At 40.5% G+C, this 17,933-nt stretch overlaps 2 protein-coding genes across 2 annotated transcripts; one reads left to right on the forward strand and one right to left on the reverse strand.

The window, feature by feature from the left end:
• The first annotated feature begins 1,657 nt into the window (after positions 1–1,657).
• On the forward strand, positions 1,658–4,354 carry glrx5 (glutaredoxin 5 homolog (S. cerevisiae)). Its single transcript, XM_017409044.3, has 2 exons — positions 1,658–2,079; positions 3,246–4,354. Exons 1-2 carry the CDS (start codon positions 1,782–1,784, stop codon positions 3,416–3,418), a joined length of 471 nt encoding a protein of 156 aa, XP_017264533.1. The 5' UTR covers positions 1,658–1,781; the 3' UTR covers positions 3,419–4,354.
• Positions 4,355–6,217: 1,863 nt separating this feature from the next.
• ints9 (integrator complex subunit 9) lies at positions 6,218–16,982 on the reverse strand. The gene is made up of 17 exons (XM_017409028.3): positions 16,851–16,982; positions 16,401–16,528; positions 16,239–16,299; positions 16,041–16,103; positions 15,691–15,830; positions 14,669–14,755; positions 14,076–14,196; positions 13,181–13,315; positions 12,972–13,083; positions 12,691–12,871; positions 12,436–12,496; positions 10,681–10,852; positions 10,463–10,587; positions 8,112–8,279; positions 7,759–7,857; positions 7,546–7,683; positions 6,218–7,448 (listed from the first exon to the last, which is right to left on the reverse strand). The coding sequence occupies exons 1-17, from the start codon at positions 16,857–16,859 to the stop codon at positions 7,272–7,274; spliced, it is 1,977 nt and encodes a 658-aa protein (XP_017264517.1). The 5' UTR covers positions 16,860–16,982; the 3' UTR covers positions 6,218–7,271.
• Between the last annotated feature and the right edge of the window lie 951 nt (positions 16,983–17,933).

Genomic DNA, 17,933 nt, shown 5'->3' on the forward strand with positions numbered 1-17,933 from the left:
ATTTCCCAAGTTGGATGATCTAAGCTATTGCCTTGCAAATTTAACCAATAATTTATTTCTAATTTAGTTCTCCTTAAATCTAACGGCATTTCTCCCATCTCTACTTCTATTGCTGCTGTTGATGTGGTTTTAAATGCTCCAGTACATAATCTTACCGCCTGATGTTTAATAGTGTCTAATTTAATCAACTGTGTTTTAGCTGCTGATCCATACACTATACAACCAAAGTCTATATTTGCTCTTATCATGCCTGTGTAAATCTGTTTTAGTGATTTCCGATCTGCTCCCCGCCTTTTTCTCTTCTTCTTCTTGTTAAGTTTTATGGCGGTTGAAGGTGTGCATTACCGCCACCTACTGGTGGTATGGAGTATGAACTAGAATTTTATCTCGGGAATTAAATTCTATTGTACATTTGCGTTACTTTAAAAAAAAAACGAAATAATATCTGGTAAATGTTATCTTTCAAAACCTTTCTGTCTACTTCCCTTTTAGCGTTACTCAAACCGGAAGTTCTTATAAGCGCCAAGAGAATTTTTATTTTAGTTTTTTAGTTTTAAAATAATTTACTAATGACTTTAGTAACTGTATTGCAGTTGTGTTTTTAATAGCAATAATTAGTCCCTTTGTCGGAAAGAGTACTCTTTTTTTAACTTTATTTTTTTTTCTTCCAAACTTTATTTGTAACAAGGAACAAAACAAGAACAGATGGAGCGAACTGTAAACACATCATGATGAAGTTTAAAACCGTTCAAAAACAACATGCAATTTACAGGATGAAAAAAAAAATGCAGGTAAAGCAACATTTGTGCCAAATTACCACATGTGATAAAAACAGAAGTTAAGAACAAGCCGGTATAGTTGTTTTTGCGTTTCGATTTGTTGAAAATCTAATTGAGTACATGTTGTTTAATCTCAATCATAATAAATAAATAAATTGACTTTTTCGATTTTTAAAAAATCATTTATGTATGTAAAGTTTGGCCTGAATGATTAATAAATTAATGAAAATATCCTCTGGATTCATTTTGCCACTTTGCTATAACCCAAACATAACATTTTTCCAGAGAATTTGAAAGTTAGGGGGATATTTTCAAATCAACATAGTTACAAAACTGCTGCCAAAATACTTTGGAGTGAGGACACAACTAAAACCCATAAGTGACAGGTTCTGGGGAAATATCACAGAAAGTACAGTTCACATCCACGTCACCTTGTTAGTGAGGAGAAGAGCAGCCAAGTAGATTTCCAAGTCACATAAACTACAAAATGATTTCAATGTGCTGAAACAGAGGCCACCTCCTTCTGGAAAAATAATCTAATTGCTTTATTATTGTTACGAAGAGGAGAGTTAAGACATATTGCCAACATGAGTCTGTCTGAATAAAATGCAAGTGAACTGGATCAATTTGGTGAATGACTCAGATTAATCCAAGCCCACAAAGTGAACTGAATTCACCAGCTCACTAGTCTCACCGCGAAAAACACTCGAACAGGCTGCGCGCGCACTCCCGCGGCGGCGAATCACTTTTTGGCACAACACCGGTCCTTCCGGAACAGCACTTGACGCAACGACGCTCCGATTGACGTGTTGTTCGACCAATAGCGAATCAGCTCAGACTTCGTGGGGTCTAAGCTGTCCAATCAACATCGAGGACTCGTCTCGCGAGCGTTAAGTGTGTTGACGGACGAGTTTCGCTCGCGCTTGCTTGTTCAGAGCGTAACTTGTCCGTTTATAGGTCATTACTTTTTTGTCAGAGAAAGATAAAACCTGTAAAAAAAACATGAACAGTTTAATTAGAACTACAGCCAGGTGTCTTCGGTCGGGCGCGGCGGTGTGTGTGTCTCGGCCGGCGCACGGGCGCGTGTGGTCGGCCTCGGCTCGGCTCCTGTGCTCGGCGGCGGACTTCCAGAAGGACCTTGGCGAGATGGTGAAGAAGGACAAGGTGGTGGTGTTCATGAAGGGGACGCCGGCGCAGCCCATGTGTGGCTTCAGTAACGCCGTGGTGCAGATCCTCCGGATGCACGGAGTGGACAACTACGCCTCCTACAACGTGCTGGAGGACCAGGAGCTCCGAGAAGGTCGGTTCACTCAGACCCAGAGAGCAACAGGTCGTCCTAGAGATTAACATTGAGTCCTTTAAACCTCCTTTATTTTCATTTAACCAACTTAAATGTCGGTGTTAGCATTAACCAGTCTCATTATTGTCTCATTCAACCTTTCAGTTGTCAGTGAACAGCTTTGAGAGGTTTAAGTATAAAAACTGTATAGGTCTGCACAAGGAAGTTATCCTTGTTTATATTTAGGCAGACAGGTTTTAATCTTTTCCTGTGTTGTGTAAAACAAACAATAAAATGAGTAAGTGTGATCAGTTTGTTGTTGTTTCAAGCATGACCTATTTTGTTCCAAATACAAGACTATAACTTTTGTGTCTTTAAATTCCTGGAGGTACCAGTTTCAGTTTTCTCATGATTAAAAAAACGAGCTGTGTTTTTCTGCAGTGCTAGATTTTGATGTCTTGAAATCTTTAATCTCTAAAACTCTTGTTTTGCCCAGCATCTATAGCAATTTGCTTCAAATAAGTTTTCTAATAATTTTCTGCTTGATTTGCTCAACAGCCGTATTGTATTAAAAGAAAAACAGAAATGTTACTTTAACGGGAACAGGCTATGAGCTCAACAGCAAACCTGATCACTGCAGTTTAAACATGTTTTCCATTATTAGCAAACATTGCCACTGAAACGATGGAAAGATGAGGTCACCGAGTGTTTCTAATAACTAATATGTCGACTCATTTTTGTAAGTTACCAAAACGGAGTTCACCCTGGCAGCCCAAAGCAGTCTGCACATGTTAACTTTGTGCACGTGTTGCAGAAGTGTAGTGGGGAAAACAGCTAAGACTTTCCTTTCAGTTTAAATATAAACTTTCTTCAGGTTTGTGTTTTTAGACGCCGCTACACAGAGCCACTTCAGGGGTGTCTGAGGAGCCACATATGGCCCCAGAGCCACAGCTTGCAGACCCGTGTGTCAGGTTTTTATCAGTGTCGTGCAGCAGGACCCAAAGGGTGTGGTGCTTTGAGTTAAACGATACACCGTCACTCACTTCAACGCCTATCGTTTCATCACCACGGCGTTTTATTTCGAATGGTTTCAGTGGCGAGAAATTCAGTGTTTTTTGTTCTTCTTTCTAGTTCGTGACGTCTTCAGTCATTGTCTTGGTCTGATTTGATTTTCTCTGTAACAATAGGAGTCAAAGTCTTCTCCAACTGGCCCACGATCCCTCAGGTGTACTTCAACGGAGAGTTTGTGGGAGGATGCGACATCCTGCTGCAGATGCACCAGAACGGGGATCTGGTGGAGGAGCTGAAGAAGCTCGGCGTCCGCTCCGCGCTGCTGGACACGGAGAAGGAAGCCAAGTAAACGAGGGAGAGGAGTCCACTTCAAACGGCCGAGAAGACAGAGGACACATTCTTCAGATGGGAAAAAAATCCTTCCCCCCGCCCCTCCTTCACACACGCTCCAAATGATTGCAGATTTAAAAAGAAGGCTCTGAAAGCAGCCTTAAATAATTAACACTGAGAATTTGGCTTTCACAAACAAACTATAAACACAATACTTATATTATTTGGTCCTGGGAAGGGAAAAAAAGCATATATTGGGTTTATTATAACAAAACATCACGTTGATCCGTGAAAAGAAACCACAAGAAAACAGTGGAACAGTCAATACTGGGACTATAACGATAATGTCACTACAGTAGCTCTTCATCGTGTTGCCCTCTGAAATCTCTGCTACCTCTGCTGTCTTTTACTTTAACGGGATATTTTGGTCATTTTGAATTGGGTTTCTTTGTTAAGAAGAACCTGATTGACAATCTAACAGCTAAGTGAAAGCAGCCAAGATCAAAGTGGATCGGTTGTCTTAAAACAGTTTCAATCTCCAAAGTTTAATAGGTTCATGTTGGTGTTTTGTCAACCTGTACACCACTGTAACAAGCGCAAATAGCAGCAGCAGCTCAATATTTCTGTTATGATATTTGTGTAATATGAAACTGAAATGTAAAGGTTTTAATAATATTTGCATTAATCGTTTTGAAATTTTAAAGACAGGAGTTATTGTAAGGAAGTGGGTCTGTAATAATGAGCTATAATGGCGAGTTTAAGCAGACCCACTTTCAGTCATAGACCGGGAACCCAGAACTTGAAGCCCAAACGGAACCAATCTTCCCTGCATCGTCCCACTCCCTCCATGTAAATGAAAAGGGCATTACCCTTGGTAAAAAAAAAACAAAACAACAAACACCTTAAATAATTTTATCAGGTGTTGACTCTTATTGATTTGTAGTTCTTATTTATTTGCTGTACGTTCAAATGTTCATTTCTCTAACATGTTTAGCTGTAATTAGTTATTTCATGCTTTTAAAGAAAGCTCATGTGACACAGCAACTGTGTGTGTGGGAGAGTGGGCGGGACTTAAAGCAGCGCATCGTCAGTGCACAGACTCTGGTTCCAAAAGTACAGCAGGGCGGCTCCTGTAAACCAGGTCCTGTTAGCTTCAGTTCTAAACAAGAGAAGACATGGAGCCTTGGTCCAATTATATATACAGCCTGTGCTCTCAAAGGGGACTTGTTGTCTTTGAACTTCATCTTAAAATTTGATAGTGTTTTATGTAAACACTATTATTTAAACCTTTACACCAGGAAACCAAAAGTTGCCACTGTTTGCGTTCACAAAAAACAGAAATAAGTAATGAGAAATTGACAGTAGTGTTGAGGTTAAAAATATATTGTTTGCTATGAAATCTTGGAGATTGGTGTTGTTTTAAGATTCCAACCATCCACTTTAGTCTTGACTGCATTTTGATTAGCCAGTAGCTCACCAGTCCAGTCGGCCGCGAACTAGGCTTCTCCAAAAATGATGGTGTTGAACTGTTCAACCCTACTTTAAAATAGTCGGGATATCTCCTTAAGGAAAAACGCTGAGCCTCAGTCTACACCAGTCCCGAGTCATGACCGAGTCCGGCTGCCTGGGTTTTCACCACAACATGACGCGACACTTGAAAACCTTCCGAACGCACTGCCTGTAGCGTCAGCCTGCCAACACAGAGAGCGACGACGGGACATTTATCAAGGTGCATAATGAAACAAAAAAATGTTTGTAATGAAACCACAGGTCACGTCCCGTTTTCTCTCTGTCTGCTGGCACCTACAGCCACTATATATTCACTGTTTCGAAATGTTAAAGACTTCTGAGACGCACCAAACCAACCTGAATACTTTGTTACTTCTTCCTGACTGATTTCCCGCCCATCTGGACAAACGGAGGCAGGTGGAGTTCGTTAAATCTGTCCAAACTTTTATGTGTCAGTTTTACTTCTAGCGCGTTCTTGTTGGCGGCGGGGTCTTCCTTTCCCGTCGCCTATCGAGCCTAGCTGTTCTTCCTCCTGCAGACAGCTGCATCATCAAACGACCGTGTAGTACACTGTAAGATATTGTACATTTAAAGCTTATTATTAAATGTATTTTAAAGGCACAATAACCCTGCAACTATTAAATCTTTTGACACGCGACAGCTGTTCGACGATTCATTTCTGTGTATACCATCAGTTGGCTTCGTTTGATGAGTGAAGCGGCTAAATTCAAAGATTTATTTCAGATTTTGAGTTAAATAAAAGAACATCTGTGCTTTCTGTGCTCCATTAGGTTGGCTGAGCTGTGGTCCACGCATCTTTAGTTTTATCTACTACCCAAAACTGCAGATAAAGGTGCTAAGTGCTCTCTTCTGTTGGTTTGATTTAATTAAATCTGGACATCAGTTTACTAGATTAAGTAAAAGTGTTTTTTGGTGATTAATCAGTGATTGATTTCCTGTTTAACCAGTTATTCATCTGCTTTATAAACCGTCTGTAGTTAGCATAGACTGCAAACGTATTTACCTCAGCTGATGTTTCGACGCCTTTCCTGTTTTATCTTTGGACAAAATGTTTCCCCTTCAGGCCTTCAGGCTTCCTCTGCAGCATTCAGTGACCATCACGTCAACAAACACTCAGCCTGTGGAACTAAAAATATAAAACAATGGTCCACTTCCACTCAGATCTCCCCCATGAAGCAACGCTGAAGTTTTCCAGTTTTGCTTCAGAAACTCTCCCTCTTGGTAAACATTTGCACCTTTTCTAACCTCTCAGTTTTCTTCGTGTAGCGATCAAACATTCCAAACCTCGTTTTTGATATTTTTCTTTAATACAAAATAATCCATCTGTGATGCTTTTTAAAGACTGAAACATAACTGGGCTTTAAATAAAAACTACTGTAAGGGTTACGCTGTAGAAGGGATACTTCAGACATTTTGTGGTGGGGTTCTGTGTAAAGGTTATGAACAATTAATATCTTACCTGTTGTAAACGACCTAAATGTTAAATGAATGGCTGCCATCTTAAAACACCTCCAGTATAAAGTTTAGTGGTTCATGCGAACGCTTTTTACAAACCCTCCCACCGCTGTTATTCTCTTAATACAAAGTTATTTAAATATAAATCTGGTTATTTACAAGAGTAAACAGCTGCAGCAGTTACTAGCATTAGCATTTCCATTTTATTTTTGCTGGAATAATGTGAAGCTGACTGCAATGTAAAGGTTTATAAAATACTATTTGCATGAACAACTATGAAATCTTTGGAGTTGTTTCAGGATAGCAGTGATCCGACTGGGAAGAGGGTCCTCTCAGGGGGTTCTGACAGAGCAGACCCACTTCCACGGCGGACTGCTGTTGTCTAAAAACAACTCAGATCTTAAAATTTCACAGCGGTTCATGCAAATGCTACTTTTTGAACCTCTATATTACCACTAGTTTTGCATTACACGGTTATTTTGGCAGAAATATGATATTCCTGGTGGAAGTGCTACAGCTAGCTACCAATGCTATGTGTGTTAGCAAATAACTACAGATTTCATTGTAGATATCTGTGTAAGGTGAAGCTGGCGGTGGTGTAAAAATCTATGAAATAGTGTTTGCATGAATAGCTATGAAATTTTTGAAATTGGAGCCATTTTAAGCTGTCAGCACTTTAGTTTTGGCCCCGCTCAGACTTAAACTGTGTTTCTCCAAACTGAGGCTGTTTGTAGAGTAATCTACAACTTACTGGGTAATAATTGTTTGTAACATTAACATAGAAACCCACATAAAAATGTCAGAAATAGCCCTTTAAATATGGACAGTCCTTCACAGTCTCCTGCTGTTTCTGCTGAAGTCCACAGTCCTCTGCAGTGGGAATGCAGTCAAAGTTTCTGCAGGAATCGGAGCACCAGGTCTCTGAGGGTGGTGCGCAGCGGCTCGTTGTTGTCGCACAGGATGTGCGTCCCGTCCTCCTCCAGCTGGATCAGCGTGTCCTGGGCCTGCAGGTGAAGGATGTGTCCGTCTGGTGTCTCCTCCACTTTAACCTCCGTGATCCCATGCTGCCAATAAAAAAAAAAAACACAAGAATATCTTCCACCAGGTTCGGATAGACACTGAAAGACTTAAAGGATATTAAAGGAAAACAGGCATTCAGACCTTCTGCAGGGTGGCTAGAAATCCTTCCAGGGGCACAGCTCCACTCAGCAGGGACTTAGGGGCCAAAACCACAGGGGGCTCCTCGATCATCCGCTTCCTCTTCTTACTGGAGGGTGCAGGAGGGGGTTTGGGCACCGACTGGCAACATACGAGAGGAAACTGTCGGTGGACTGCAGGGAGACGACACGACTGCAGCTCGTTTTGTGGACTCACCTGCAGCGTGTGCTTGTTGTCCTTCGAGTGCAGCACCGCGGAGACGGTTGCCACGGAGATGCCAGGTTTAACCTCACTGGGCACCAGTGAGTTGGCGAGCTAGGAGAGGAAGAATCAGAATCAGCCAGAAATGAAAATGAGCCACCTGTTGTCAGCGCAGCGATCTGAATATTTCCATAATTCATTTTCATATTTAATTCTGACAAAACATGTTGCCGTTTCCTGAAAAAAAACAAAAAACAAAAAAAAAAAACACCAGAGGACAATCAGCACCCGTCTCCAAAAAAGTACTGACTTTGTTTGTAACTTAACACTGGAAGCCGACCCGGACATCCACAAGACGAGAGAAGTACCTCAGGCAGGATGTAGACCCGCTCGTAGCGCCGCCTGAAGGGCAGGTTGAGCACGGAGCAGCGCCTGTAGGGCATGGGAGGAGGCTGAAGCTCCAGCATCAGGTCAGAGCGGTGGGACTGGCTCACGGGAGGCTGGGTGTACTGCTCCGGACACACCACATGGAGGGGCTGCAGGACGGAAATCAGTTCTCACACACTCAATACTCAAACTGCAAAGAGAAACTGAGCCTGCTGTCAGACATGGAACTAAAGAGGGTTCAAGTTAAGCCTGCCATGGAGGAGAACGGGTCTGAATATGAGTTTTTAAATGCAGTGAAGCTTAACTATTTGAATATTATCTTTCCATTTCTGTCATGACTTTTTATTCACTCCACCTCCTGCAGCTTTAGAAAAAAAACAGTACAAAAAATACATCCAAACACTATCTGGAATAGTGTGCTGTAGGTTAAATACACAAAAAAAGGGTTTGGGTCAAATGAGTGAAAAAACCCAGCCCTCTTTGGAGCTCTACAGCTCAGACTTCACAGTAGAAACATCATTCGAAGTTTAAACAGGTCACAGGAAGTTGGACTCTCTGAGTCTGAACTGGCATTTTGATATCTTTAAGGATTTTTACACAACTGTAATTTAAGATTTGTGTTTTTTTCTTTTTAATTTTAATGTTCAAATTAGAGTGATGATGTCAGACTAACTTTTGAGCTTTCTAAAAAAAATTTTTATTATTCCCACAATTTTTCCACCTCTTGTGCAATTTATACATCAAACTGTAGGTATTTCTGTCTTCTTTCACCCAGTTTGTCTCCTGCTGCTATAAGATGTTTGTCCTTCTCTCAAATCCCCTCAGAGTGCAGAGTGGGCGCATCCAAACTTTAGATGACTTCCATTATATTTGAGCTCGGAATTTTCTCTTCAAAACAGTCTAACTTGTCATATTTCCTGCATAAAACACAGGAGACACGTCCCACTTTTGTCCACAATTTGATAATCTGCATGCAAGCAGAGGACTAATCATATATGTTTGACTTGGTTGCATCCTCTGAACAACAGAAGCAGGTTTCCTCCACCCTCTTTCCTCTGCAGCAAACAGAACTGCTGTATAAATCCTGCTGTTCTGTTGTTTTTTTCATTCTGGGCTCTCTGGTAGCTTGGTAAATTGTTTTTATTTCTTCTGTTTAGCCCAGCTGACTGTGACAGACTCCTAAATATCCACTTGTTGCACAGTCCCCCTCTAACCTCAGTGCAGAGAGAAGTCAAAGTTTATTTCTGTTGCACATTTAAAAGCAGCCAGAGTTGGCCACAGTGCTGAACAGAGTATAAAAAGTATAAAGTCCTAGTATTCCTTAAAGGAATGAACATCACCGCTGCCTTTTATGCCAGAGTTTTAAACTAAGATCTTCTTACATTAAGAATTGACAGAGTTATGCCATTTTAGTCAAACCTTGAAAATAACATTATGCTAAATCTGTTAGCAAACTTTCCCTGGAGGGATTTCGACGAAACTCTCAGAAAGCAATCATTGGAGGTTTGTCTACAAATGACTGACTTCTGGAGTTAACCCGATTCAAGATGGCCACTCAATAAACTTTACAGATACTGAGCAAAAATTAGTAGCTGAGAGTCATCACCAGTGCATACAGTGAGCGCTAACGGATGGCATGAGATCCGTGTTTAAAACTTCAACACGCAAGGGGATGGGCGATCATTCAAGAAATGCTACTAAAATGATTAGCTTGATCATTCGATCTGTTTTTTTTTTGGTTTTTTTTGTTTGTTTGGTTTTTTTTATTATTTACCATTATTATTGTGTATATATGTATATATGTATGTAAGTGTATGTATATATATATATATATATATATTATTTTTATTCTCTTCTACTTTCACCTGTAATTAATGTTTTGTTGCTTTGTGATGCACGGTTTGAGACACGTTGTCTCCTGAACTGCCTGTTGTCACTTTTGACTCTGTCTCGTGCTTGATTACACATGTTGGACTGATGGATACATTCTTATCTTCTTTTATTACTTTACCAGTATGCTGACGGACTATTCTGAGTGGTTGGTCTTGTTCATTTTTGTTTTTAGTGTTAGTCTTTTTTTTAATTTTGTTTTGATATTTGTCTTCCTTAGCTGTTTGTGTCAAAAAAAAAGTTGTATTTGAAAAATTATAATTAAAGTATTAAAAAAAAAAAAAAAAAAAAAAAAAGAAATGCTACTTTTAAAGCCTTCCAATATAAAACGTTACATGTTGGCGTGTTTCACAATCTGCTCACTTCTGTGTGTTTTTCTTGCATTACAACTGGAACAGCCATGCCATGCGGCTCGGCCATAATTCTGGTGTTAGCGTCGTACCTGGACTTCCTTTAGCAGCTTCGACACTTGATGGAAGTTGAGTCGTGTGTCAATGGGACAGTAAACACACTTCATGGATAACGGCTGATAAGGAGCCAGGGCGTCCAGGTAGGAGAAGTCTGGCTCTGACGAGAAAAGAAGAACAAAAACCAAAGTCAGAGGGGCTGTGTTTGCTTTCTAGTTACAGGATGACCCAGCAGCCTCTGTGTGAGAGTTACCTGTGAAGATGATCGTGTTGAGGCTGGATTTGCCCCACAGCTCCATGAAGTGAACCACGTCCCCGAAGCGCAGCGACGGGTGGCCGGTGAAAACCACGCAGGGCTGACGGAACTCGCTGCTGAAGTCTCCGTGGATGCTGGGGTAGTGCTTCAGCTTGTTGGTTTGGATCAGCTGAAATGGCAACGGCACAGAAAACACTCACTACTGAGGACCTGTTTACACAAGAACCACCTCTGGAAATGTTAGTGGGTTTTTTTTATGTTTGTTGTGGTAAATCAAAAAGAAAGAAAAAAAAACATGGATACAGCTGTGCTCATAGAACCTACTGTAGTTTCTATGCCAGGCAGGGTTGCCAGATTGTTCATCATTTCCAGTCGTACTGTCGCTTTAAAGTTATTGCATTTTGACCCAAACTACCATATGTGCTGAGTGAGGTGGGCTTTCTTGAGGGGGGAGGTTGTGAGATTAGTTGTGTTTTGTGATTGGTGAACATGTGCACAGAAAAGCAGGGCGACTTGACCTTAAAACTATGTTATATAAACTGTTATCGTATATCTGGCAGCACTGATGCCAGGTTTTCAACAAGGCGTGCATAAAGTCTGAAGCATGCAAACAGTTACATCCAAAATGGTGAATACACAGAAGTTTGTTTGGACTGACACTGAGGTTTCCAAATGTAATAAAATTAATTTCCTGTGGGCGGGATTTAGGGGTTAAAAATGGCAGTCAAGTTTACAAAACACAAATAAACAAGCAGTTCTGAACACTTTCAACTATTTTGCATGTTTGTGTGGCAGAGTATATAGAAAACATTTTTCAGTAAAATCCAACCCAGTGAGCTGCCGCCATCTTAACAAAAAGATGGAGCAGATTTAGTTACTTGTTGGAAAATGGCATCAAAAACCAAAAATGTAAAAAAAAAAATTGATGAGAAAAAAGGTTAATTTGCTTGCAGAGAATTTTTAAGTTGTAAAACACTAAGTAGGAGTCTTGAGATGATTTTTAGAAATCTAATTAAAGGGACAGCTGTACCATTTTAAAGTGACATACAAAGAAAAGGTTATGAACGATTAATATCTTACCTGTTGCAGATAGCTTTTTGAACAACCCCAGTTTGGAGAACTGTTACTTGAAAGCGTAACCAGCACCAGCATCAGCTAGCTGTAGCACTTCCAGGACATTCAAGGGTCTCATTCAGTGGGAATTTCTTAAATTTTCTACCAAAATATGAAACTGGCCGAGGTGTAAAGGCATAAATAGTAGCGTTCGCATTAGCAGCTGTGAAATTTTGAAGACTTGGAGTTGTTTTAAGATGACAGGGATTCACTTTGGTCTTGGCTGTGTTTGGACTAGCCATCTGCTCATCAGTCCTGTCAGAATTAAACTATTTCTCTAAACGGAAGTCATTGAAAACACTACCTACAACAGGTAAGATATTGTTTAAAACTGCACATGCCCAAATTATTTCTTTAAATTAATTATTCCTTTAAACTATTCTTTGAAAAAAAGGGCCATAAATGGGTAAAAAGACTATGATAATAGTAAGAGTGTTGTCATTGTCATTATTGATCTAATAGTCTTTTTAACAATGTTTGTACGCTTCAGCCAGAGAGATTCAGAGTTGCAGGTCTCCACCAGTGTGACATTGTTTTTGGGAAGTTGAAAAAGTTAGAGCCGATCTTTGAGCAAACGACCAGAATTTCCAACTTGGTTTCGAACGCAGCATTTCCTCTTCAGACTGCAGCTGGACTTACCTCTGCGTGTGGGAAAGGAGGCTCAGGAAGATACACCTTCGTCTGCTTGTTATGACAAAGCCTATAAATATATAAGAAAAGATGGTCGCGTAAAGAAACAAACACATCAAGCTGATGATTGCAATACACTAAAAACAGCTATCCCCCTAAAATGGTAGAACAGTAGAGAAATGACTTAAGCAATATACATGTTTGGTTCTCCAGTTAACCTCTTCCATGACTACAGTACGGAGGTTTAGGCACACAGCTGCTCACCACTCTGCAAAGATCTGAGAGAACTCCAGCGAGCTGTTGGCTACAGGAGAGATGAAGTAGAAGGGCGTGGTGCCCAGATTGGCGCTCTCGATGAACTGGTACAGACACTCCAGCAGGTCGTAGATCACTCCCGAGGAGTAACACGGCACCAACACGTTGCCTCCTGCTCTGATCGTCATGGCTACAGGTCCACATAAACAACGCGATGACACGCAATAATCAATCAATCAACTTAGACCTAAAATGTGGGAGGCGGGTGTAATCTGGACATTTCCACCCACCCAGGTTGCTGCAGAACTCTCCCAGCATGCCGTCTGGGTTGGCGGTGGGGATCTGTGTGAGGCCTGTCAGGATAAGGACGTCACTGTTCTTCAGGGAGCTCTGATCCATCGGCTGGGAGGAAAGAAGACAGGAATTTTACCAAAGCCTGCAATTAGAGATTCCCATCAACTTCCGCGCAAGAGTCCATCTGATTGGAGCTGACTGTTACCTGCGGGTGTGTGGTGAGGAGGGACGAACCCGACACGTAGGACACCTTCTCATGGTGCGACTGGATGATCCAGTTGGAGCTGCCCAATGAGTAGCCAGAGCTTAACGGGGAGACCTGTACGGCTCCAAACAACTCCTGAAGAAAAACACAGATTCACTGTGAGCAGAACATGTAGACCAGGGGTAGGCAATCCTGGTCCTCGAGGGCCACTATCCTGCATGTTTTACTTGTTTCTCTGCTCCAACACACCTGATTTGAATCAATGGGTGATTAACAGGTTTCTGCAGAACATGAAGAGGTGATTTAACCACTGAATCAGGGTTGCCTACCCCTGATGTAGAGTATAGTACATATGTTTAATAAGACATCGTTCCACAGCGATGACACTCAGACATTCAGCACAATGAGGATTCTCACAGCTTAATTTAAAATAGGGGAAATACTTATTTGATCTGCTAATTTTAAATTTACTCACTTACTCATTGCTCTTTTATAAAAATGGATAGCAGGAAATGACATTTAAACCTTTACCAAAATAGTTAATGGTCTTAACGACAGGGTTAAAAACAAGTAAAAAGTGCATTTCTTGAGTTTTTCTTGTTCAGATTTTGATCGGTTGCAAAATTAAAAAAGGAACAGCGTTTGGAAACACAAATATGTGTCTATACAGTTTTCCGCTTTCCAGATTTATCCATGTCTGGAAAACACTCAAATCAAACTTCACTATTTTCCACATTTTTCCCAGTAGGAACCGTATGAGATCTGCACATCGGAAGCCGCACACATTAACTTGTCACGCTGAAAAGGTTTGTCAAAGAAGTTACCAAAAGCGGCCAAAAATGTCAGATAGGGTGTGTGTTGTGTGTGTAAAATACTAGTTTAAAGTTGTCCTCACCACTTTCTGAGAATAACCCACAAGCTGCACTTTGCTGAGGGCTGAGTTGACCTCCTGCAGACTGTAGCATCGTTTCCACGTCCACACGTCCACCGCGTCCTTCAGCGAACCAGGAAGCAGCCTGAGACAGCGACACATTACTTAGCATTAAAAATAAGTGAATTTGTGTTTGATGTGAAAAACTAAAGATATAAACGTAACAATAATGTTATTTGTTATTTTTTAAAAAGTGGCTTATTTTTCTATTCTTGTATGAAAACAGCATCATCTAAAAAAATATAAAAAACACAAACTTGTCACTTTGCTCAATCTCAATCAATAAGAATTTTTCATCTACCTGTGAAAATATTTGCCATTTCATTAGTTCAACATAGATTTTTCCAGCCTCCCAGTTTGAACTCCCATCAATTTAAACTGCAGTTTTTGCCGCAGTCACTCAGTTTCCAAATTTAGATTTTTGTCTTGATATAAAATACAAACTTTCATCAGTTTGGACATTTCACTTATTAGTACTCTATAAGAACTTTTATTGAGTATTTCAAATCTGGAGAAGGAAACCTGACTCATAATGAATTAATAATGAGTTTACCTACCTCTGTATTTCCTTGTTCTTCCAGCAGGTGGCGGACTGGGCTTTAGGAACTCTCTCCATGAAGTTCACCAGCTCCTCCATCAGCAGTCTGAGGAAACAAAGTGCAATCTGAGCTGGAGGAGAGATTCCAGGTTTGGATCTTCTAAATCAAAAGTTTAAAGGATGCATATTACCAAAAAAAAATGTTACTAAGAAAATCTATTTGTGAGTCTAAGGCTTTTTTATAGCGCCCCTTGTCTGAATTCAGTCAGTTCCTCCAGTTTACAGGGAAAGGGGGATCACTTCTTCAGAACCAAGCAGAATAATATTCAGTCTCTCAGCCTCCACATCTTTATCTGTGATCAACTTCAACTTATGCTGCATTTGAGTTCCCTCAGAAGTGGAAAATCAAACTGTTTTGTAACCATAAAAGAACCATTACCACAAGTCTGTGGCTAAACATCAGATGCAGGGAATCCAACTGAGAATTAAATGCCCGTTCAAGTGAGTTTCTGTCAGTTCTGTGTTTCCAAGAGTAATTGATACCTTTTATTATGTGTTATTGATGAAACTTTGTGTTCCAGTTTTCATAATACAGTAAGATTGTACAGTAATCATAAAAGAGACATACTCAGCAGTAGATACGCCAAGTGTCTCAGTCTGATCAAAGCAGGTCAAAATGTTTTAATGAAAATTGCAAGAAATCATGACAATTTGTGAAAACAATGCTTAAGACAGTTGTGTCCAATCCTGATCCCAGAGGGCCTCTAGCCTGCATGTTTTAGATACTTTCCAGCTTTGACACACTGGATTTGAATGACTGAATGATTAACAAGCTTCTGCAGAACATGAAGACCTGCTGAAAAGCAGAGAAACATCTAAAACACGAAGGATAGCGGTCTTTCAGGACCAGGATTGGACACCAGTGGCTCAAGCTATCATCACCAGACCTCTAACCCTTCAAATAAAAAATGCATTTTATATGTAAATATGGTCAGAATCACATGCACATATTTAAAAGGTTTTTAAAGAATTGACATTTACCTTCCAATCTGCAGGGTGGGCTCTGTGGCGTACACCGTCCCTGTGAAACCGGTGTGCTCAGTGATATAAGGCAGCGCCATCATACAGTGGTAGTTAGAGATAAGGATGACATCAATGGTGGACAGGTCCAGCAGTTCTCTCTGTGAGTCAGGAGAAAACTAATGTGTTTTTATTTCCCAAAGAGTAACTCTTTTTTTAAATGATTTTGACTGTTACCGACACAGACTGGTTGAAGATAACTTCGGTTAGAAAATGTAAATTTACTGAACACTGCAGCACACAGAAAATGAAGCTATATTTCCAGGTCAGCAGCCAAGAGAGTAATAACTATAATAACATGGATGACCTACCTCAGGAAGACAGAACTCTGGCTGAGAATCCACAAAAACTCTTCCAGCACACTCCTTCAGCTCCTGTAAAAACAGACAAAATGAGTCTACTTTACATGACAATGTATTCATATCTTGCAAACCTATGAGTAAAAATAAACAAAAACAAGGTGAGTTTCAACACGGAAGTTAGTATGATGCAGGAAAAATGTTGAGCACCTTTTCTAAGTTTATTGTTCCATCTTTAGAGACCCAACCAGGAAGCTTGGAGAGTCTTGGGCTGATGAACCGTGAATCAGATGGGTAAAATAAAACATAAGGAGTCAAATTAATGAAAATCCCGCCTATAAATGAATAAATGAATGAATAAAGATGTCTCACCTGTGCACCAAAGGAAGGGGCAGGAAGTTGAGGACAGAAGTGGTGTCCAGTCCACAGTCCAACATGATGGTGGTGGACTTAAATTTAAGGACATTGCAAGGCAATGTAGGGTGACCAGACAAACAATACTGTAAAAAAACAAAGAAACAAACAAAAAACATGCTCAAAATTCAATACAGCAAATAAATAATACAGCCAATACATGGTGTCTGAGTGTACACTTAAGATAAAAAATTTGATTATTCAGTTAAACAACGACAAAATACATATTAATATTTGCTTTTTTTTTTCACCAGCATGCACATCGAGTTTAGTTCAGTTTAGTCCAGCTGTTAGCTTCATTAGCCACAATAAAGGGAACCAAACGCTTTAAATGTTTCCAGACCTTCTTTCATGCCCGTTTCTTACAGGCTATATAAAAATAAACTTTATTTGTTGCTATGTACTTACCAATTTCATTTTGACTCAAAGTTCAAGTGATAAACTGCTCTAAAGTAGCCGCATTCGCTAACACACCATCAGGTTACATTGTTTGGGTTCCGCTCGGTTGTTTTGGTGCCGTCAGCTCTCTGCTGCCCCCTACAGGCGCGGAGGATCACTGCACTCACGGAGAATGAGCAGCACAGTGGCATGTCAGCTCAGTACCAGCATAAAAGTGTTCATTGATGAACATCTCAACTCACTAACTATTAATAAGAAAAATAAAATGTTAATAATTGATGTCAACAAATCCAACCCTGTGTGTTTAAAGGTTCAGAGAATTTTAGCCAACAGAGAGTATTTAGACCATCTGTTAAGGCTGTTAACAATTATATGAGCTTGGAGGTGTATTATAACAGTCTCAGCACACTGGGTATCTACAGGTACAGCTCCGAAAATTAGAATATTGTGAAAAGGTGTCACACACTAATCAGCTAATTAACTCAAAATACCTGCAAAGGTTTCCTGAGCCTTTAAATGCTCTCTCAGTCTGGGTCAGTAGGCAACAACCATGGGGAAGACTGCTGAGTGTACAGATGTCCAGAAGACAGTCGTCCATGAGGAGGGAAAGCACCAAAAGGTCATTGCTGAAGAAGCTGGTTGTTCACAGAGTGCTGTATCCAAGCATGCTCATAGAAAGTAAAGTGGAAGAAAAAAGTGTGGTAGGAAAAGGTGCCCCAGCCTTGAGAGGATTGCCACATCCATTCAAGGATGTGGGGGAGCTTCACAAGGAGTGGACTGAGGCTGGAGTCAGCGCATCAAGAGCCATGATGGACAGACGAATCCTACACATGGGCTACAAATGTCACATTCATCAGTCAAGCAGAAACAACATCAGAAGCATCTTCCCTGTTGAGGAAAAAAACAACCGGTCCAATGTCCTCTTTACAGATGAAAGTAAATTTAACATGTCATTTGGAAATCAAGGTCCCAGAGTCTGGAGGAAAAGAAGAGAGGCACTTCATCCACGTTGCTTGAAGTCCAGTGTGAAGTTCCTATAGTCAGTGAATTTTGCATAATAGGTCCCCTTTAAAGCTGAGGGAGCAGGGTTGC

The sequence above is a fragment of the Kryptolebias marmoratus genome, linkage group LG19 (assembly GCF_001649575.2).
Source record: "Kryptolebias marmoratus isolate JLee-2015 linkage group LG19, ASM164957v2, whole genome shotgun sequence".
Classification (NCBI taxonomy): Eukaryota; Metazoa; Chordata; class Actinopteri; order Cyprinodontiformes; family Rivulidae; genus Kryptolebias; species Kryptolebias marmoratus.

What these genes read in the sequence shown, in the direction of transcription:
- glrx5 (XM_017409044.3), top strand. Translation starts at nt 1,782, where the DNA reads ATGAACAGTTTAATTAGAACTACAGCCAGGTGTCTTCGGTCGGGCGCG. An exon ending in GGACCAGGAGCTCCGAGAAG is followed by an intron (nt 2,080 to 3,245) that starts GTCGGTTCACTC and finishes CTGTAACAATAG; the next exon opens with GAGTCAAAGTCTTCTCCAAC.
- ints9 (XM_017409028.3), bottom strand. An exon ending in TCTCAGATCTTTGCAGAGTG is followed by an intron (nt 12,497 to 12,690) that starts GTGAGCAGCTGT and finishes ATATATTTATAG; the next exon opens with GCTTTGTCATAACAAGCAGA. An exon ending in ACAACAAGCACACGCTGCAG is followed by an intron (nt 7,684 to 7,758) that starts GTGAGTCCACAA and finishes GTATGTTGCCAG; the next exon opens with TCGGTGCCCAAACCCCCTCC.